General features: G+C 42.5%; 1 protein-coding gene and 1 long non-coding RNA gene across 2 annotated transcripts in view; one reads left to right on the forward strand and one right to left on the reverse strand.

Moving 5' to 3' along the window:
* Positions 1–23,498, reverse strand: part of usp53b (ubiquitin specific peptidase 53b) — a gene marked incomplete at its 5' end in the record, with an annotated part of 59,216 nt that overhangs the window by 12,235 nt on the left and 23,483 nt on the right. The window contains 2 exon segments of the mRNA XM_084318217.1: positions 503–1,214; positions 2,055–2,177. Of these exon segments, the coding sequence (XP_084174343.1) occupies positions 503–1,214; positions 2,055–2,177 (835 nt within the window).
* Positions 19,829–20,469, forward strand: LOC311231919. Its single transcript, XR_014619892.1, has 3 exons — positions 19,829–19,912; positions 20,176–20,266; positions 20,356–20,469. It is a non-coding gene; the product is annotated as an uncharacterized lncRNA (long non-coding RNA).

Here is a 23,498-nt window from a genome sequence, read left to right on the forward strand (position 1 = left end):
ATTTTATACTGTACATACGCACATAGTGATATTATAGTATAAATGTGTCTCACCGCCTCATCTTTTTATTATCTACTATACTATACTTTTAATTTAAATTAATTTCTATTACCCTGAATGTACCCCCCTTGAGTGAGTGAGTGAGTGAGTGAGTGAGTGAGTGAGTGAGTGAATGAGTGAGTGAGTGAGTGAGTGAGTGAGTGAGTGAGTGAGTGAGTGAGTGAGTGAGTGAGAGAGACAGTGAGTGAGTGAGAGAGACAGTGAGTGAGTGAGTGAGTGAGTGAGTGAGTGAGTGAGTGAGTGAGTGAATGAGTGAGTGAGTGAGTGAGTGAGTGAGTGAGTGAGTGAGTGAGTGAGTGAGTGAGTGAGTGAGTGAGTGAGTGAGTGAGTGAGTGAGTGAGTGAGTGAGTGAGTGAGTGAGTGAGTGAGTGAGTGAGTGAGTGACTGCAGGATAAAAAGCCTGAGTTTACATGAAATAACAAGACATACTATTGTTTCTCACCTCTGCAACTGTGCTTCGGGTGTTAACTTCTGGTCTTTATTTGCAAAGCAATCTACCCCAGGCGAGTCTGGATTGGTGGAGCCACTGCTAAGCCTATCACTACTCTCGTAGCCAGACTCTGTCCTTTGAATGGTCCACGTGTCGCTACGCAGCAGGGTCTTAGGTCCGCCCTTCAGCTTGCCGCCCCTCTGGTTGACTCGGCTCTCCGACTCCAAGGAGCTGTGACTCTCCGTCTCGTGCCGCTGCTCATCCTCGTAGATGGTCATCAAACACTTCTGCTTCCGGTCGTCTCTGCTGCGGACGTGTTCCCGCTCCCGCTCCGCGTGCGCCCGCTCCTGGGAGGAGGGTTTACCGCAGGGGCCGTCGTGTTGCTGCTGCAGACGCCGCTGCTCCAGTTCGTTCAGCACGTTGTCCACGTTCAGCACCTCCCGGACGGGCCTCCAGGTGGACTTGGGTTTTCCGCGGCTCCCGCCCTTCTCCCACTGTTCCTGGCCGCCGTGCTGGTCGTGACGACTAGGGGAGGTGTTGCTCCTCCGACTGTGACCGCCGACCCCCGGAACACCGGACGGCTGTCCGCGCGGCTCCTGAGGTCCTCCTCTGCTCGAGTGGCTCGTTGGTTTCTCCGAGCGGGGACCGCTCTTCAGCTTCTGGTCTAAAGCGTGCGCTCTCAGTCCGTTCTCCGGAGGGGATGACGATCTGGTGTAGGCCGTATCTAGAAAGGGAGGGGACGCGGGGTCACGTTTAGAACGGGTGTTTTGTATAGAATGTGAATTAAGGATCTACACACCAACTCGCTATTTCGTGTTTATCGCTGCTGTCGAGTGAAAACCTCATATCTCCAAAACGGTCAACTTTCCATGAATTAACACAAGTTCTACATTGGGTTTTGAATGGATTTCGTTGTCTTTAGGACACAGATGAAGATGTAAATATTCAGTTCCAGTAAAAACGTGAAAATCAGCAGAATTGTAGGTGCAAGGTTTCTGCTCGACGGCAGCACAATGCTTTGCTGTCTTCTTTTGCCTCTTTGAATCTAAGATACATGTAGTTTCAAGTTTCAAGTTTCTTTAATAGTTGTCATACAGAAGTACAGAATACTTTTATACAAAATGCTTCTTACTGTTACGCTCCAGAGACTGTGCTAGACAGGATAAGTATGAAATAAAATAGTATAGCATGTAAATTAGAAGTAAAAAAAGAGGTCACAGTGTTCAGTATAGACATATGTACAATGTTCGATGCAGAATAGAAGTAACTGAGTTATCATATAATATACAATATACTATGCAGTGTACTAATATACAATACTTTATAGTGCAAAGCAGAAATGAGATGAGGTACAATTTAGGTACAATTTACAGTAAGGTGTACGAGTTGTAGTGCAAATCCTTTATCAATCAATATAAAGTGTGTTTAGGTGATCTAAAGTGTGGAGAGTGGGTGCTGCAGTGTGTTGTTTGTTTAAAGTGAGTGTGTGCGTGTGGATGTGTGTGCTGTGTGCATTTGATGGTTGTTGTATAGTGTTTATTGTTCGTTGAGCAGCCTGATGTACCTTTGTGTTGTGACGGCTCAGCTCTCCGATGCCCCCTCTCCTTCTTTGAAGCCTCGCCCGTTCTCTGCACATTCTCCATGAAGGGCTCCCGGAGTTTATTAGGACTGCCGAGAGGAAGTTTCACTGAGGAAATAAGGATTGGGAAATAAGGATGAGGTAATAAGGAAATAGGGATTATGGTAAATGTGTGTACCGTCTTCTTCAGAGTCAAACAAAAAGATAGGTACCTATTTCCTCTCTGTGCGTTCAGTAGAATGCTGCATGTTAGCCTAGCTTAGCACAAATGAATGGAAGAGGATACTTGTGTGGCTGGCCTAGCTTAAAACCGTCCATTGGCCAATGCCTAGGCTAGCCACTATGCATCCGCTTCCACTCATTTGTGCTAAGCTAGGCTAGCTTGCGGCCAGATAGCTTTCTACTAAACTCAGAGGAAATTGTCTGACTCTGGAGAAGAATGTAAGCACATTTCCCATAGTGTTCCTTTACTTAATTCCATTGATAGTATTGGGCTTCGGTCACAGTCCTGAGCTATCCTTCACACAAGTCTGAGGTCAACGGAGGAAGTGGCGGCTGATTTGTACAATGTGGATCAACATTCTCTCAACCTGCATCAAGCTTCTTCAACCCGACTACAACAGTATACCAAAAGGTAAGTGGTGCATCTATATAGCGCTTTTATCCAAAGCGATTTACAATTCTTGTTCCTCACATTCACCCATTCACACATACATTCACACATCGATGGCGGAGGCAACCATGCAAGGTGCCAACCTGCAAATCGAGAGCAATTAGAGGTTAAGTGTCTTGCTCAAGGAGGAGCGGGAATCGAACCGGGAACCTTCTGACTACCAGACGACCACTCTACCTCCTGAGCCACTTGTATGGACAACACGCCATTAGTGTCAGACTAGTATACAAAGTGAGGACCTGAATCATTATATTACATAGGTTGGTTGTAATTTGTATTCTTGACATTTTCACAATCAGGTCCTTTTTTTCTAGCATTGTGATCTGCAATGCTAAGCTATTTCTGGCTAGCGATCTAACCACCGCTTCAAGATTCTAGATCCCCTGTCTTATCAGAGAGAGACATGTATATAATGATGCATTTAGGATCCTCCTTAACACTTTGAGTGCAGACGACGTGTTATGACGTCTTTTCATGCCCCCCGTTGAGTGCCGACAACGCGAATTGTCGTTTGATTTTTTTATTAGCGATCTGAATTCATATTTCATCAACCGAGTCTCCCGTTGGTACAGCAGCGTCCTGTAGGAGCTCCGATGGGAAAATACCGCCCCCTATCGTCTATCCCTGTGTAATTGCAGGCCATTCGATTAGACTGGTGGATCTGTGGTGGATCTGTGTGGGGGGAGCCTACTGGCTTCACTATGCTGGCGAGCCGTCTGATGATGAGGGAAGTGATCGCGAGTTGGAAAGCAGCCTGGAATATATATTTACAGCAGCCAATAATCAATCAATAAACGTGATCGATATTTGGAATGGCGATCACGAATTGGAATAATCTTTTTGGAGAACATCTGATCTAAGGTAAGGAGTCTATGTTACCAGTTTTAGGATAATCAGAGCTGTATTCACTGAGATAACAGCGTGTCCCGTATGTGTGTGTGTGTGTGTGTGTGATGTTGAGGAAATGAGGTAATCGATTTCTCGGCTTGCTTCTATAGCGTGCATAAATACACATACTATCGATAATCTAGCGTTTATTTGAAAACGATTCATAAATAGGCCGACAAAAGACAACGTGTCTAGTGTATTCGAGAATATTCCAATAAATGCCGTTTATGAGGGAATCTTTATATTTTCCGGAATTTTTTTAGAAAACGATAGCTTTTCGAAATGCTATAAAAAGGATATGAACCGATTAAAAAACAATCCGTTTTGACAATGTTGACTGCAAACAAGTCATTGATAAGCGACGGGCAGATTAGACACATAGCCATAATTTAAAACATAGATTATGCGTTTTTAACGCTAACATTGAAGTGGATGATGGCACTCAAGGACATTAATCAACATTAATGGCCGGCACTGAAAGTGTTAAGCTCCCAAGATGGACTAGTGCAAACCATTTGTTTGTGACTACAAATGTCCCCACCTTCCATGCTCTGCTGAGGAACTTGATGTTTAAATGTTGTGTCGTTTATTAGAGTACAAAAAACAAGATAATAGGTGCCATTAGTGATGTAAAACAAACTGATACAAGGTACTCCTCTGATTTGTGGAAACATTGGAATCGATGCCTTTATGTATTTTAATCTATGTTGGCCTTGTTTCTTTTGTTATTGTATTCTTGTTGTTGTTTTGTATATGTGTAATATGGACCTTGAGTCTGAAATAAAGTCTTCATCATTAAAAGGCCTCGTTCACTGGAATCACAGCCTGCATGAACCACAGATGAAGCTAGGAGCGATATATTAATAGTCCATTCATTTTTCTATAGCTGCAGGAGAAGAGGAGAGATGGGAGCAGCCAGAAATACCACCCGCAAGAATTCATTTGAGCTTTTCATGGCATTGCCTGCTGTGACACTTCCAGATAAAGCACATGGATTTCACATATGAAAGAGACACATACAATTATATGATATGATGATGATATGATTTCCCGCGCGTCATTTTCATGCCTGTATTACATGTAAAACCTTCCTTTGACATATTTGTAAAGTTTTACATGTGATACCATGAAAATGACAAATGTGAAATCATGTGAATGTGTTCCAGAAACATGTGTGATAATGTGTGCTACTTCACACAGGACCTTCAGTGGCTTCAGTGGCACACAGAGGTGTAGAAGGAATGTGGTATCCTTGACTGTGTATTTCATAACTAATATGTGTGAATAATTAGAGAAAACCATAATGCAAAAGCCAGGTGTACCTTTTTAACAGCAGAGCTATTTCACTCAGGTTGTAAAGCTTGCTAGAAACTAAACCTTAGAACTATAAATTCAGTCTGGGAAAAAGCAGGCTTGTGATACTTTATATAGGAAATCTGGTATTAAAATATAGACAAACTCCACATTGGGTTAATGCTGAATACATATGTAACTTCTTACATTTAAGGTAATGTTGGTGACAGGTATAGACAAGACGGGTTGTTATGGTCATGTCATTCACAAATGGGTCACGTGGTGTAGTAGTATGAGTAAAAGTCAGCTGTTCACCGGCGGGTTTCAGGTATTGAAATGATGAGGGAGTGAACGGGGAAGTCATACTTTGCTAACCGCACGTTACACAATATCCAATCAAGCTGTGATTTGCTTTTAATGACGTTACTATATCAACTGCTTTTAATCGCAATAAAGTAACCAAACGCAGTATCCTGGAGCAGTGATTTCATGACAATCGGTGCGTCTGGCAGGTAGAATTGTTTCCCCGGTTTAGTCTCTCGGTGACTCCATAAATGTTTGGATAGTCGCCATACAGGTACAAATTAGAAAAGGTTTTAGTGTTAAACTGTCCAGTCATCAAGAAGCCACATGAAGACCCCCCGCTGTTGATACTGGAAGAAGACCCCGAGGAGGAAGACAGGGAGGGGGGCGGACCGCCCCCAGAAGACAAACCTGATTGGACCAAAACGTACTACTAGACTGCTATTATTGGTGGATATCAGGGTATATAATAGAAAACGCAGTGTTAGAGAGACATGCCAGACCCACCTAGGGTCTGCGTCTCTCACTACCGCCCATTCCAGAGACTACTGTGAGCTGATTGCATGTGAGTAAATACATGGGAAACACCATTGTTGTTTAGGTTAGAGTAACATGTATACAGATATCCATCTGAGACCAGATTTACTCATGTGTAATGCTCAGTAAGATTCTCTATTTCATTTGATAACCATGACTACTGTTTATGTACATACTAGGTTTGATGTGCAAACCTTATTAAGCCTATGTACAAACATGTTTGATGTACTATGAAATAATCCTTGTATGTAAACAACAACCTTCTGAATTCACTCTGAGCCCTGAGGCAAAATAAACGCTTGGAGTTGAACTATAGTTCCTTTTGTCTGGGCTGCACAGTTTATTTATCTATCAGTAGAGAAGACCATTCTATCATTATGATCCTTCTTCCTTTCCAGATAGCAACCTCATTGTACTGTAAATAACCTTAGATATTGATAATATACGACAGAAAAACCCAGAACATTCTCAGAGACCAGTCACCCCAGTCACAAACTGTGCACTCTGCTACCGTCTGGCAAACAGTACCGGAGCATCCGCACAAGAACCAGCAGGTTCAGGGACAGCTTTTTCCCCACAAGCCACAAGACTCCTGAACAAGGACACAAAACAGGATCTATCAAAAACTCATGAACACACACACCTCTTAAGACTCTTGAACACACACACACACACAAGACACACGCACCAGGGCATTATGGGGTAGAACACATAGTAGCTTACTACAAAACCTAGGGGTCCACAAAGATGACTTCAAACTGGAAATGGTAACAACAGATGAGGTACTCAAAAAACTGAGCGCCCTCCAACCTAACAAGGCCACTGGCCATGACAACATCCCCTCCAAATTCCTCAGAGACTCAGCAGCCGCCATCACCCCAGTCATCACACACATAATAAACCTCTCTATAAAACAGGGACACGTCCCCAAGGACTTCAAAATTGCGAGAGTGACCCCTCTGCACAAAAAAGGCAGTAAATTAGACCCAGGCAACTACCGCCCTGTTTCTATCCTTACCTCCATCTCGAAAGTCATGGAAAAAATTGTATACGAACAGGTCGAAAAATACCTTGCGGAAAAAAATCTAATCTACGAATTCCAATCTGGCTTCAGAACATCCCACTCCACTGACACATGCCTTCTCTATTTAAACGACCACATCAAACAAGAGGTGGACGCGGGCAAATACTGCGGCATGGTCATGCTGGACCTACAAAAGGCCTTCGACACTGTCAATCACACCATTCTGATTGACAAGCTAAAAGCAATTGGTTTTGATAGTCTATCAGTGAGCTGGATGCAATCCTACCTGGAGGGGAGAGAGCAGATGGTGGAGGTAAACGGTACCCTATCCCCCCCCCTCACAGTAAACTGTGGTGTTCCACAAGGAAGCATACTAGGTCCGCTACTGTTCCTAATTTATGCAAATGACATGTCGTCAGCTTGTGACTGCAACTTGTTCCTGTTTGCGGACGACTCAGCCCTGCTGGTCTCTGACAAGAACAAATTACAGGTTGAAAAAACCCTCAGCTCAGAACTAAGCAAAATCTGCATATGGCTCGCTGATAACAAACTATCATTACACATGGGCAAAACAGAGTCCATTCTCTTCGGTTCAAATAACAAACTCAGCAAGACCGACGGCTTCTCAGTTACAGTGGGTGACAATATTGTCACAAGGAAAGAAGATATTACCTACCTGGGTTCCATCCTAGAGGCAAATCTTTCCTGTGACAAAATGGCATCCAATGTAATAAAAAAAGTCAACCAACGAACTCGTTTCTTGTACCGGATCTCCTCACTGGTAAACAAGAATACCCTGAAGACTCTAGCAGGAGCACTCATTCAAGGGTACTACGACTATGCTTGCACCTCATGGTACCAAAGCACCTCAAAGGCGCTAAAAACAAAATTACAAACATCTCAAAACAAACTGGTCAGACTACTGCTTGACCTTACTCCTAGAACCCACCTCACCCCTGCCCACTTTGACAACCTAGGATGGCTTAGAGTAGACGACAGAGTACAGCAACTTGCAATGGGCCTGGTCTACAAGATACACTACACGACCAAGGTACCCATGTACATGACTAAATACTTCCCAAAGGTCAGTGAATACCACGATCACAACACCAGAGGGAGCTCCACAAATCATGTTAAACCCAGATTCGGCTCAAACAAGGGACTAAACACGTTTCGCAATTATGCCACATCAATGTGGAACGCCCTACCCAAAGCTGTAAAGGAATGTGAATCACTACCCACTTTCAAAAACACTCTCAAAAAACACCTAAGGGAGACTGCAACTCGAAACTGGCCCCTGTAAATGTCCGAACACAACCCCCTCCAATGTACAGTAAATTACCAAGTATGGTCTTGTCAATAATCCAATGTACAGTGTTGTTTGTACAGTTGTACAGTGTCCCCCACCCACCCCTCCTACCCACCCCCCCCCCCCACCCACCCAACCACCTCCAATGTACAGTCCCCACCCACCCCTCCTACCCAACCCCCCCCCCCCACTCCTACCCAACCCCCCCCCCCCCCCCCCCCCTCCCCTACCCCCCCCCCCCCAACCACCTCCAATGTACAGTCCCACCCCCACCTACCCAATCCAATGTACAGTTTCTACGCCTAATGTATATACTCTTTTCTTTCTGGACTCTTTTTGTATCACAAATACAGTACTGTAATTGCAAATCTGGTATGTCATAAATGTATAGATGTAGCAGTACTGTCTATCTGTATGTCATGTATGTCATATATGTTACGATGAATTGGAAATGGGGGACCCTGGTGTAAACAAGACGAAAGTCTTTCTCTGGTCTGCATCCCCTTAACAATTGTATGTATTGAGCTGTACTGCACTGTACCCATTCTGCAATCTGTTAATAAAGTTTTCATTCATTCATTCATTCATTCATTCATGCACTACACCTTAATATGCACATACACTTTCTGTAAAGATTTACTATTTAATTGTATCTTACCTCATTTTGATATTCTATTTCATTGTACTACTACTACTTATTGTTATTGGACACACACACAAACACATATGCACCCTGCACTGCACCTTAACATGCACACACACTATACGCAGTGGCGGCTGGCCACTGGGGGCGCTCGGGCGCCGACCTCCCTGTTAAAAATGTGTTTTTGTTTTTTGTTTTATAGCCCTATAAATAATATAAACATGTTTAAAATGAATAATATTTACTCATTTGAAGTATGTTTGTGTTTCCAATGCACAATATAACGTTAATATATCAAATAAAAAATAATCGTTTTCCTGAACAGGAAGTGACTCACTGCGCATAGGCGCATTTCTCCCTAGCCGTATTTCTCGCCCGGGCTAGACGCAATAGCGCTCTGAGTGCGTCATCGTTGTATCCGTTGCAGCCAATCAGTGCGTAACGCGCTGTGCGTTGAAATATGATGTATTATGTTGGAAGCCGGGCGCGATTTGAAGCGGTCTAGGCAAGCAGCCTTAGCAGTTTTTTTTATTTCCGTAGCCGCATTTCGCGGAGACGCTCTCTGATTGGCCGACGCGGCGACGACAGTACTTTTCCGTAGCTGCATTTTGCAGAAGTGGATGGCAGATCGCCAGGTAGTTGCTGTGTGTTGTGATGCAGTCTCGAGTCTGGACAGTGGGCAGTGGAATATACATCGACAACAGTCTGGGGGACAGTCAGTGGACATTAGAGATGTGCATCTCCTCACTGAGGCCGATGCGATGTGCATCTCGATACGGTGCCAACGATACGATACATTAACGATACATTTGAAGCACCGGGCGATGCGATGCGATATGATTCACCCCCTGTTGAGATACGATACGATTCGATACGATTTGATTCAACATAATGCGATTCGGGGCGATACGATGCGATTCAACATGATGCAAAATAATAATAATAATAATAATAATAATAATAATAATAATAATAATAATAATAATAATAATAATAATAATAATAATAATAATAATAATAATAATAATAATAATAATAATAATAATAATAATAATAATAATAATAATAATAATAATAATAATAAATAATACAATTTTATGGTATGACAGAGGATTTGGTTGTATTCCTGCAGCTTATATTATTATTAAAAATAAAAGAATCTACTGTAAGACAATTTATATAAAAACTCTTGGGTGCCTAAGAAGACTTTTGCATAAACTGTCTTTTCTATCCACTTTAGCTAAAAACACACGAGATTTATTTATCATTATTATTATTTTGTTGTTCCTATTTGTGAATAATCATGCACTGAAATGTCAAATCACGTTCCATTTGTACCTGTACCTAGAGAGAGAGAGAGAGAGAGAGAGAGAGAGAGAGAGAGAGAGAGAGAGAGAGAGAGAGAGAGAGAGAGAGAGAGAGAGAGAGAGACTCCCCGTCTGAGCTGCCCCGTCGACAGTTGATGATGTCACACACTAGACTAGGTCACTAGGATGCGTCTATAGTACTTTCCGACCGTAGCATTATGTCAACATCACGGAGCCAGGCTGGATGGATTGCATGAAGCGATATAATTAAGAAATGAATAACCAATAAATCTGAAGTTATCTTTGAACCCCTGTTGTCAAGCATCTTCAATATACCCCCCCCCCCCCCCCCTCCTCACTAATGTTACTGGTGTTGCAGAGTCACTTTAGTTAGACACTAGTTTAGCGTTAGCTGAACGGCTAACTGCCGTTAGCCAGAGGCTACTAGCGTTAGCATTTTGAGCAATTCTATTCATGTCTCCTCGACTTCCACTGTTTGTTGATAACTGTGACGCGGCTCTCGCCTTATGTAGTAGCAAAGCAATAGTATCTGCTGTGTGTGTGTGCAGTCACAGTGCACTGCTGACAAGTGGATGAGAGGAAATTATATCAATGCATCGGTTTTTGACCGATGCAAAGACGCTACAACAAGATGCATCGCGAGTTCAGCCTGACATTTTGCCGACGCGGACGTATTCCACCGGTGCACTTGCATCGTGAACGTGTATGCCGGCGCACCGATGCAAATCGATGAATCGTCACATCACTAGTGGACATACACTTTATTAAGCCCTCCGGCTGGACCACGTTTCAATTAAACAAAGTGAGTTAATTCTCTTTCTCTCTCTCTCTCTCTCTTAGCCACTCAGCTAACGCTAGCCGCTGTTAGCCACTCAGCTAACGCTTCTCTCTCTCTCTCTCTCTCTCTCTCTCTCTCTCTCTCTCTCTCTTCTCTCTCTCTCTCTCTGCGTGTGTTTGGAGACGGAGCAAGTTTGTTTCTAACTTTTCTATTTATATATTGTGTTTCAAGTTGTGAATTAGACTGTACTTTATTTGACTGGTTGTGTGTTGTTGGTGGTTTGGTAGTAACTTGTGGGGAGTCAGTGTTCGCTTGGTCAGCTGTCCGCTGCCAGTGACATGCCAATGCGTGGTACATGTTTGCAAAATGTTTGGTATAGCGCCCCCCCATGGGAAGAATGTACCGGCCGCCACTGACTATACGCAAGACACTTTCTGTAAATAATTGACTATTTTATCTTACCCGATTTTATATTTTATTTGATCTTACTACTAGGCCTACTACTTATTGTTACCATTCTTGTATTCATTGTTGTTTCTTAATTGTGCACTGTTTAGCCTGAGCTCGAAAGACAAAAATCTCATTACCTGCAATGCCCCTGTATTGTTGTGTATTTGACCAATAAAAAACTTGAACTTGAACTTAATTATGTAAGAGAGGGTTAGAGCCGTGGGCTGTGGCCCTGGGTTTAGATTAACGTCTTGCTAGACTAGAGGAGAAACTGAATGCAGAACTTTGCTTTTGCCGCATTGTAACACACCCACAGTATCATGCACCAAACTAACACTGATTCCCATGTTCCCATGACATTATTATCACACAGTCTACGACAGACATTTTAATAAGATGCACTTGTCAAAAGCCTATTCAAGGACATAGATGTGAATGGGAATGCCTTTTCAACAGAGTCCGGGTCTCTCACAGCCAGGGGCATTGAGCCTGCGATCTTCCAGTTCCAGTCAGTCTCTCTAACCACTGAGCCACCTCTCCTACTCCCGTCTTTTATTTCAAATGTCTAAGCAGTAGCCTTGAAAAGTAACCCTTGCCTTATATACATTCACAGCAGGAGAGGCAGGGGGCAGAAACCACAGATGCCACCACATCATTAGCTATAATAAAGCACAGTCCTGATGCTGCGTGCCAGCCCTCTGCCCCTTTACACGCTACGCTGTGAATAATTAACTTCACTTGATACCTGGGGCTGGTTCACTGCTCGCAAGATGAGCAAGCGGACCTGTTTCTGCTGGAAGCTGCCTCCTGTTCACATTGGGTCTCATTCCCGAAAATGTTTCAAAGATATATTCTGGAAGACTTATCTTGGAACCACTGAGACATAATCTATGACAAGTACACTCTGAGTCCTGAACGTGCTGGAGATATGTCTTAAGTGGCTGAAACGGTTGCAGAAATTATATGATCTGATATCTGCTTGGAGAATGGCATTCTGTCGTAAACTCCAAAGCTCGTTCCCGTTCAGCTCATTTGCATACAAACCACGCCCCCGACAGTCCTTATAAAGCAACTGTTGACGCAGCTGTGTGAAATGGAATGGCGGAAGTGCTTTGAGAGCCGCGTGATTACGAAACCTAGCGTCAGTCAGTGCCAATCAGAGAGCGTCTCCGAGAAATGCGGCTAGGTTTCATAATCACGCTTGCGCCCATCAAAACTAGATTAGATTAATGTATTGGCATCATATACAGCTCGCGGTACACACCTGCCGCAGCGCGCGCGCACACACACACACACGCGCGCGCAGTACTGTATATGAATGAATGAATGATATAATATATATAGCTTACGGGCCGGCGGGCGTAATGAATGAAGCAGTATGGCTTATTATTCCATAACATAAGCCTATAGGCTACTGTTCATTCGTAGGCGCACACAAGACTTGTTATGGAATATTAATGCAGTCTATTTCCACCGATTAGCTTTAGTTCTTATTTATTTATCCACTGTCATTTCAGTGTTGGTGTATAGGCTATATAGTGTATTTCAATATACGTTTAATTGATATATTCGAAGGAAAGCAGGTTTATAGCTATATCAACCCCCTCCAATGTACAGTACATTACCAATATGGTTTTGTCAATATTCCAATGCAGTTTTGTTTGTACAGTGTAAGTCTACCACCCCTCCAACCTCCTCCAACAGTTTCTACGTCAAATGTACTCTCTTTTCTGGACTCTTTTTGTATCACAAACAGTACTGTATTTGCAAATCTGGTATGTCATAAATGTATGTAGCAGTACTGTCTGTGTCGTGTGTGTCATATATGTTATGATGAATTGAAAATGGGGGACCCTGATGTAAACAAGACGAAATTCTTTCTCTGGTCTGCATCCCCTTATGTAATTGAGCTGTACTGTACTGTACCCATTCTGCAATCTGTTAATAAAGTTTTCAATCAATACCAATCAATGGGATACATTGCATGTTGACCTGCATTCTTTCAAATGTATATAATTAATCATTAAAACAGATGTGTAACAAATAAGAAATGCAAATGCCACAGAAGGCATTAAATTATTATTATTTTCAATCATTTCACAATAATTGCATAATTGTGTTTGAATATCTGAGTAATTAAAGTAATTATACATTTGTCCAAAATAGCTGGTTCAGATATGGTTAATCCAGCTGCCCTGTGATCAGATGAATCCATATTATTTATTTTTCCGACATCAAATGCGTAATTTCTTATCGTACAAATATTGTCATATTTATTTTAATTATGATCAAGTAATTAATTCCAAGGAGGCCTGTAGCGTTAACATGAAGGAATCACTATGAGAACACAGTCTGTCAAGTTGTAATAAAGTTTTAAATTAGTCAATCAATCATGAGATTTGATCGTGGGCTGAGAGCATAATATTTAAGAGTGCTCCTCAGCACTCTTGGATCTGCTCTCAAATAAGATCTCAGGAAAATTTGAGGACTCCCACTCCCAGCCCTAATATGTCTTAAATAGGCCGAAATCTGGCTAAGATGAAATATTTTGTCGTAACTACGTTCGAGAATGAGACCCATTGACCATATTCACTTTTGCTCTTATGTCATACTCAGGTTGGGATTCCTTTCCACCCTGTTAGACTAGGCAGAATTTCAGAAAATGTGCTTGTATAAAGTGCTGAAGGCATTTCGTGTTTATTTTAGGTACACAACATTTCTAGGGGTATTAAGGGGTGCTGAATCCAAATCTGCTGTATACCAAGCTCAAAAATTTCAAACAAGGCCTGAAAATTGAGAAATCCAACATGGCCGCCAGCACCAGGCCCTCTCTCCACAAAAACAGGTGCTAAACCCACATTTCTTATTCTACTGACATGAAACTTTGCACAGAACATCTGCACCTATGGAGGAAGAAGGTAGGAATATAGCTGTGGTGCAACCATGAGAGTAACAGGGTGTTTTTGACTGTCTAACTGTAATCTTTGTATAGGCGAGGATACAAAAATGACATTTCTTCAGTGTTTGCAGGAATACTGCAGCAATTTGGTAATAACTATACAGTGTGGGACACCAGCATTGGAATCCCCCAAGTCTTAGCTTTCTTCAGGTACCAAGTTTATGCAAGTAGCTCTTATAAATCTGGATATATAAGCATTTTAATGTAAGCATGCTGTTTTAGGCGAATTTTCAAAAAGTAAATGGTGGGGCTTAATGAGTTAAGTGTGACTACACAAGGTACAAACCTGAATTAAATTTGCTTTTGTAAGTTTTCTTACATGGGGGATCCGATGCCATATTCAGATTTATATCTCATTATGATATAGATAGTGAAAAAATAATTGTAACTATGAATAATTTCTCAGCTATTGTTATTATTTCCCAAAGAATTTGGCAGATGTGCTGTGATGGAACCTTTGCATCCCCACTATCAACCCCTGCCCCCTTCTCCATCCACATGTCCCTCCCAACATGCACTTCACCTTCACCTCTCAAAGAATGGCTGCTCTGCTATGGGACAGATAACAGCTGTTACCTAGGTAAAGTCATGGCTATTGTTTTGATGTGATAATTTGACATTTTATGTTGTTAAGTGATTGTAGTGTCTGATGTGTAAATAATTGTAGCTTTTTATCATATTTAGATCTCAGAAAGAAGCCTAGCCTTACACTTCTCACAGAAGAGGCTGAGGCTGGCTGGCTTTACCTGTTAGCTGCTAACATTAGTCAGCAAGTTTTTAGCTGGGATTAGCTAGTCACTAGCTAATGTTACTGTGATCTCACAAGGCCAGTAAGGCTGTCCCCGAACCCTGTTTTTGGGATTCGAACTTCGTCAGGGTTTTTCAAACAAATGTTTATACCTTCGTTTTTAATAATAATAAATAAAAAAAATAAAGGAAAAAAACATTTTTTTTTTTTTTTCTTTTTTTTAATATGTTCGGACGTTCGAACATTCGGGCTCAGCCTTAGAGGCCAGACTACGACAGGCTAACGTTTCTGTCTTAATGAGCAAGCTAAATCAATACATATGTCTTACAGTTTGCATTCTTATCCTAAGATTGTTCAAATCTTCTTATAGGTTTGAATTAGTCAATGGCTGAAGCGACAGAAAGTGTAGTGTCAATGGAGCTGCAGTTGTGCATCATCTGTCAGAAAGACAAAAAGCAAAAGCTCATGGAAGTTAGTAAGGATGGCCTCCAGTCAGCAAACACTATCAGAGAACTCCGGTCAAAATTACATAATGACAATTTTCGAGATGCAACTAGTCGACTTACAGAGATATTTCAAGGAGACTTGCCTCACCATTTCTTATGGCATAGGGATTGCCGAGCGCCATACATGGATAAAGGTAAAATTGAAAGGTTGAAGGCTGGATCGAAGAAAATTCTCAAAATTGTGCATCCACAGCAACTATGCAAAATGTTAAGCTACGCAGCAAAATCCCTCCAATGGATTGGAAGCAATGTATCTTTTGCCAAGAAGTTCGTAAAGAAGCACTACATGACATACAAGATTTGAGAGTCAGTAGCAGAATACTACAAGCAGCAAAGTATGACTCATTCTTAATAGTGCGACTAGCTTGTGTAAATGATCTTACTGCTGCAGAAGGGAGCTATCACCAGACTTGCAAGACCAAGTTCGAACGTAGGACCAAACGCCTGGAAGAAATGTCACTAACGAGCACAGACATGCCATTGGAGTGGCTTTGCCAAGAACTTGAACAATCAGCAAAGCAAGAGGATATTCTGGATCTTGTACATGTGTGGGACCGGTACTATACACTCGCTAATGAGGCTCAACTGGATATACCATCTAGATTTCTGAGCAGAAGGAACACATTCAAGGAACAAATAGCTGATCATCTTGAGGGCATATACGACTTTGTTGTACTGCATGATCAGCCCCGAAATGAACCTCGTACTGTCTTGGTTCCATCCAAATACCGGCATATTCCAGTATCAGCAATGGTGAAAAACGACTCTGCAGACATTGAGAGAGTCATTCCTACATTCCAACATGAGGATCAAGATATGTTCCTAAACATGGTGCATGTAGCATTGCAGATCCGAAGGGACATGCTCTCTCATCCCAAACAAGAAGGGATAGACATCAGTGAAAACAGAGCAATAGACAGCATACCCAACAGCCTTTACATGTTCCTCAACTTGTTACTAGGTGGTCAGCACCTTCTGGAGGATGACAATATTGATGATGATAAGAACACAGCCAAACGACAGTTTAGAGTCCGCAGCATTGCACAGGATCTTATGTACACAGCCAGTGGAGACAAGTTCCTCACTCCGAAGCACATAGAACTGGCCAGTACCCTTCATCAAGCCACATGTTCGAAGGAGTTGGTAAACATGTTTCACCAGGCAGGTCATGTTATGAGTTACCGTGATGTACTCAAACTTGATACTGCATTGGCTAAGAACTAAGAAGACCTTGGAGACCATGGATGATGACGGTGCTGTTGTTCCACTAAATCTAGTAAGGGGGCGCTTTGTTCATTTCTCAACAGACAATGTCGACATCAACGAGTACACTCTGGATGGAAAAGGGACATTCCATGCCACTCAAGTGGCTGCCTGGCAACGTGGTCCTCCTGTAGGTGATCTCCTGAAAGGGATTTATCTTCATTCCAAGTCAGAAACCCTCAACATCCCCCAGGCAATGACTGATATCATACCTGCACCAAAAAGAGGAATCACAGAGCGCCCATTCAGTGGTGTAATAGCAGCAGACTGTTTCACACAGTCATCTGAGCAATGTCCCGCAGCACAGAAAGCACAAGCTACTGATATGGCTTTCCACATGTCCAGGACATCTCAGAAACCAATGCCTTCCTGGACATTGTTCAATGAAAAGGCAAGCACAGTCAACCCAGAGAAAACTACAGTAGGGTACCTACCTATCATCCAGGCTCCTGCATCGGAACTCGATACACTGAACACAGTCGTCAAGCGAGTGCTCCATGTCGCCAAATCAATGGAACAACAACATGTCATTCTCACAGTGGACGAGGCACTTTATCCGAAGTTATTGGAACTGAAGTGGTCAGTAGAAGAATACAAGGATGTGCTTATCCCTTGCCTCGGAGGCCTTCACATTTCCATGAACTTCCTGGGTGTGATCGGACAACACATGGCTGATTCTGGCCTGAGCGAGCTATGGGTCAAGTGTGATCTTCTGGGAGCAAATGCTGCTCAGCATGTCATGGCAGGAAAGGGGTATGCATGTGCCATGAGGACCCACAAACTTACCCTGCAGGCTCTTTGGCAGCTACTACTCCCACGGCTTTATGCATATCTGGATGGAGTTGATGTCACCCTGAGAGCTGAGCTCACAGATCTCTGCCAATCAACAGTTGCTGATGACATCGCACAGATGGTCGACTTACTTTCTACAGACAGATTCCAGCAGCCCATGAAGGAGTTTGCTGCATTGCTTGTAGTTGATGACCCGAACGCTGCATTCTGGTGGGACTACATGACTATGGTCAGCATCCTACTCTACTTTACACGAGCACAACGTGATGGATTGTGGGATCTCCACCTGTATGCTTTCAAACGTATGCTGCCCTTCTTCTTCAAGTACAATCATATCAACTACGCCCGGTGGGGTACTGTGTACCTGGCTGAGATGTCTGCTCTCCCACCAGAAATCCTCCTTGAGTTTCAGAGAGGCAACTTCGTTGTAAAACGCAGTGATCGACACTTCAATCAGGTTTCAGCGGATCAAAGTACAGAGTGGCTCAATGCTACAGGAAAAAAGAGTGGAGGCTTGGTAGGAATCACCAGAATAGAAACATCCCTCAGGAGATGGACACTGTCATATAATCTGAGAACAGTCATAGCTTCTCAGACAACAACAACAATGCTGAGACTGACAACAGACGAAGAAGACGATGTGTACACACACACCGAGTGCACAAAGAGTAGAATGGAGAGAGACGACACTGATGAAAGCAGACTCTGTGTGTCATTGAAAGAGCACGGAGTGTTTCAAGATGGGGGTGACACACTGAGAAACATAATCAACAAGGACGTAGTCACACCGGAGATTCAAGAATCCCTACTTGGCGCAGAACACCTTGGACAGGCACAACTGAACATGTTTGTGGACAAACGTTTGTGTGAACCTCCAGATAGTGACCAGCACCTGAACCTGAAATCACCCATTCGAAAGAACAAAGCCAAGACATTTGCCTCTTTGTATGAAGTTGTGCAACTTTCTAAGAACAAGCAAAACACCATCAAAGTGGACAGGCAGATTCTACAAAGGCTCATCACAGCTTACAGAGCAGGTCGTAAGGTAGACCTTGACAATATTCTCCAGCATGAGCTCATGCCCATCCCGCCATCTCTGGCCACAACTAACGGGAGTCTACATTCCACCAACAAGTCTGTGTTAGCAAATATACTGACGAAACAAGTTAAAATCCCTGCAGATCTTACCCTTCAGGGACCCAGCTGCCTGGTCATTGATGGCCAAGCTCTGGTAATGGCACTCGGAAAGCCACCTGACACTACAACATTTGGTGACTATGCCAACAAGTTCACTGACACAGTGTTGAAGATGGGAGCAAAATACCAGAGGGTAGATGTCGTCTTTGACAGATACCATGACCAATCCATCAAAACAGGCACAAGGGTGAAACGCAAACAGCGCCACAGACCAGTACGTCGTGAAATCAAAAACAAGTCTGTTCCACTTCCTGCCGATTGGTCGAGCTTCATGGCCCTTGAAGACAACAAATCAGATCTCGCTCAACTACTCTCAAACCACCTGATAGAACACAGCCCGGATGATGAACCTGTAGTTGTAGTATCAGGGGGGTTTGCTGAAGCGACAACCGTCAAGTCAACAGATCCAGATCTTGAAGTCTCCTCTCTGAGTGCTGACCATGAGGAAGCTGATATGCGACTGATTTTACACTGCATCCAGGCTCCAATGGAAACAATCGTCGTGTCAGCGCGTGACACAGATGTGCTGCTTCTACTCTTGGCTCACTATGACAGGATCCGATGTACGCATCTCTACATGAAAGCTGGGACATCAAAGGATCCAAAATATTTTCCAGTACATGACATTAGAAAGCTACTATCTGATGATCAACTGGACACAATCCTTGCCTTCCATGCCCTCACCGGATGTGACAGTGTGTCCCAGTTCAGTGGTCATGGAAAGAAAACAGCCTGGCAGGTGTTCGAGCACCATCACACTGATCTTGCTGGCCTTGGGAAGGGCCCTTTCACAGAAGATCTTGTGACATCAACAGAGAGATTCATCTGCAAGATCTATGGTGTGCCTGAGGTGGATACGTGCAACAAAGCAAGAGTCAAGTTATTCTGCAAAGGCCGTCCACAAGAGACTCTGCCACCAACCTCGGATGCAGTGAAGTTCCACACCATGCGCTCACACTATCAAGCAAGCATCTGGAACCAAGCTCACCTGCCACACCCTGATCTTCCTCCTGTTGATGAAATGGGGTGGATACACAAGGAAGGACAGCTAGTGCCACAGCTACTCTCTCTGCCACCCATGCCTAAAGCCTGCAGGGAGTTCACTTCATGTGGGTGTACCAAGGAGTGCCTCAGCCAACGCTGCAGCTGCAGGTATGTATGAAGGATTAGCTGATAGTGATCAATGTTATTAGATTGTAAAACTATGATGTGGTAGAGCATATCCACCTGCAAGACTGTATACTCTAGACTGTTTGTTGTTAACAGAATTGTGAACATATGCCTATAACAGAGAGAAAAAAAGGAATGAAGGAACAGAATAAATCACTGTAAGGACAATTGTATCATGTGTTCGAATATACTTGTACGAGAGATGGCTATAATCTTTCAATTCTCTTCTACTCTATTCTATTCAGGAAGAGTCACATGGCATGTATCGAAGCATGCAATTGTAAGAAAGTCAACACCTGCCGGAACACTGAGGAAGAGTGTGAATAAGCTGTCACTGTAAGGATTACTGTAACAAGTATTCAAACGTACATTCACTTATATTGATATGGTAAAATAATCTTTTTATTTTATTCTATTCTATTCAGGAAAAGTGGCATTGGATGAATCATGCAACTGCAAGACACCTGCGACACCTGCCTGAATACGATTGATGACTGACAATAAATTACTGTACATAAGCTACTGTACGAATATTAAGGACTATATCATTTGCATAAATGGCATGTTAATTAAAATAATGCAAGAGAAAAGAGTTTGATGAATAAATCCATGGCCTGGGATCATCCTGCTTTTCTTTCTTATTTGGTTGATGAGTTATGCATCAATAACGACCACCGTTTCTGCTATAAATATGAGTTTCAAGCAACATTTTCACAACTGATCTAAAATCAGGATAAGATTTTAAATTCCTCATGTATGCAAACATATAAAAACACATTTCATTCATGTTTCTACCTTGTTTAGTCAAAAAGATATGCACTTAAATAGATTTCAGACTGGCGCTGGCGGCCATGTTGGGTTTCTCAATTTTGAGGCCTTGTTTGAAAATGTTGAGCCTGGTATACAGCAGAGATATAAATCTGAATATGGCATTGGATCCCCCATGTAAGAAAACTTACAAAAGCACATTTAATTCAGGTTTGTACCTTGTGTAGTCACACTTAACTCATTAAGCCCCACCATTTATTTTTTGAAAATTCGCCTAAAACAGCATGCTTACATTAAAATGCTTATATATCCAGATTTATAAGAGCTACTTGCATAAACTTGGTACCTGAAGAAAGCTAAGACTTGGGGGATTCCAATGCTGGTGTCCCACACTGTATAGTTATTACCAAATTGCTGCAGTATTCCTGCAAACACTGAAGAAATGTCATTTTTGTATCCTCGCCTATACAAAGATTACAGTTAGACAGTCAAAACACCCTGTTACTCTCATGGTTGCACCACAGCTATATTCCTACCTTCTTCCTCCATAGGTGCAGATGTTCTGTGCAAAGTTTCATGTCAGTAGAATAAGAAATGTGGGTTTAGCACCTGTTTTTGTGGAGAGAGGGCCTGGTGCTGGCGGCCATGTTGGATTTCTCAATTTTGAGGCCTTGTTTGACATTTTTGAGCTTGGTATACAGCAGATTTGGATTCAGCACCCCTTAATACCCCTAGAAATGTTGTGTACCTAAAATAAACACGAAATGCCTTCAGGGTTATGATTTTCTGAAAATTGACCCTGTCTATGTTCCCACCTTGGGGTTTGAACAGGGCATACCTCACTCACCTCTACAACAATTAATCTATAGGCATGTAAAAAGCATCACCACATCACACAAGGTTAAAATGTTATCACCAGACATTCTGTTAGTTCACTAAGCTAAGGTTAAAATGTTATCACCAGTCCAGGACATTCTGCTAGTTCAAAAAACTGCCACTGAGCTCGTTCAGCCCCCTGCAGAAGTAATTTGCTTGCAGGGACCCTGATGTAAACAAGATGAAAGTACTTTTCTGGTCTGCATCCCCTTAACAATTGTTTGTATTGAGCCGTACTGTATTGTACCCATTCTGCAATCTGTTAATAAAGTTTTAATAAAATTATATCACCAGGACATTCTGCTAGTTCACTAAGCTAAGGTTAAAATGTTATCACCAGACATTCTGCTAGTTCACTAAGCTAAGGTTAAAATGTTATCATCAGACATTCTGCTAGTTCACTAAGCTAAGGTTAAATGTTATCACCAGGACATTCTGCTAGTTCACTAAGCTAAGGTGAAATGTTATCACCAGGACATTCTGCTAGTTCACTAAGCTAAGGTTAAATGTTATCACCAGGACATTTTGCTAGTTCACTAAGCTAAGGTTAAATGTTATCACCAGGATATTCTGCTAGTTCAACAAGCTAACGTTAAAATGTTAGACATTCTGGTGGTTTCCCAAAGCTAAGGCGCATACAATGTAATCACAACATCCTGGGCTGGATCTGATTTATTTTTATGTCACAAAGCTTTTTGGAGTTTGTTGGTTAAAGGGGACATGTCTTGCTATTCCTTTCACTATTTGGGCAACTTTACACAATTCCTGTGAGGTCTATGGAACACATGTCAAGTTTTATTTATTTATTTTTTAAAGTAATTGTTTTGTATTTCTAATCAAGTACTCTAAAGCAGTATTTTTCCACTTCAAGATTTCAAGCTGTTTTGGGCTGGGCTCCGCCCATAATCGATTTGAGTGACAGTCACCCACAGTCTGCACGGGCAGACAGAGAGAGATATAGAGAGATTGAGGGGGATACTAATTAATTTCGCCGCGGGTGGGGCATAATTCCACGGGACAATGCATTGATAACTTGTTTCAAATGACAATATATACCCCTGTGAATATTATTGCACGGATCGGAATACGGGTGCACGCGTGGGAGTCAAAGATATTTTGACAGTGATATGCGAGTGGAGAAGCTCCAGCCCCGCGTGCGCACACACATTTACGGGAGGTTGTGTGTGAGTGTGTGTGTGTGTTTCCCCAAGAGAAGCTCCTGTCCCTCTCTCTCCCTCTCTATCTCTCTCGCTCGCTCGCTCTCTGCCTCTCTCTGCCGGCACCCGCTTGAGGAAGTGATGGTATTTCCACTCGCTCTGTTGTTGAGCGAATGGTTGCGCTACAACCATAGAGGGGGCGTTACTGCAGATCAGCTCCTTGCTACGTAGGATAGAGAGTCAAATCAGAATAGCTTAGTTCACTGGGGGAGGATATTGTCTCAACTGAATTGGAGCAATCCGCCAAAATGAGAATAAGAGACACAGACCCCATTGATACAAACCCCCATTGCTAGGAAACAATGCTAAACACTGGAAAAGGCCATTTATAAGACATGGGACCTTTAAATAATTAGCTAGCTTATACTGTAGTAGTTATAGTGCAGTTTTCTTATTATTGTGATGAGAACAGTCATGAAAAGTGTCTCTACAAATGTCCTATTTGTGATGCGCCAGTAAAATAAAGAAATACAATGCTTGTAAACTGCGTACTACATTCAAAACAGATAAACAACAATGGCCTTGATAACAAGAGTGAAACACTGCACCACGTGGAGGTTATTAGTAGTTGTCATCATGTGTAAAGCTACAGTACTAGAACAGCATATATGTCTGTACTTGAGCTTAGATATACCGCTAAGGCAAGATAATAATGCTTCATGATGACAATGTAATCTGTTCACCTACATTAGCAGAACGCCAACTAC

The sequence above is a fragment of the Notolepis coatsorum genome (genome assembly GCF_963971535.1).
Source record: "Notolepis coatsorum genome assembly, chromosome: 7".
Lineage (NCBI taxonomy): Eukaryota > Metazoa > Chordata > Actinopteri > Aulopiformes > Paralepididae > Notolepis > Notolepis coatsorum.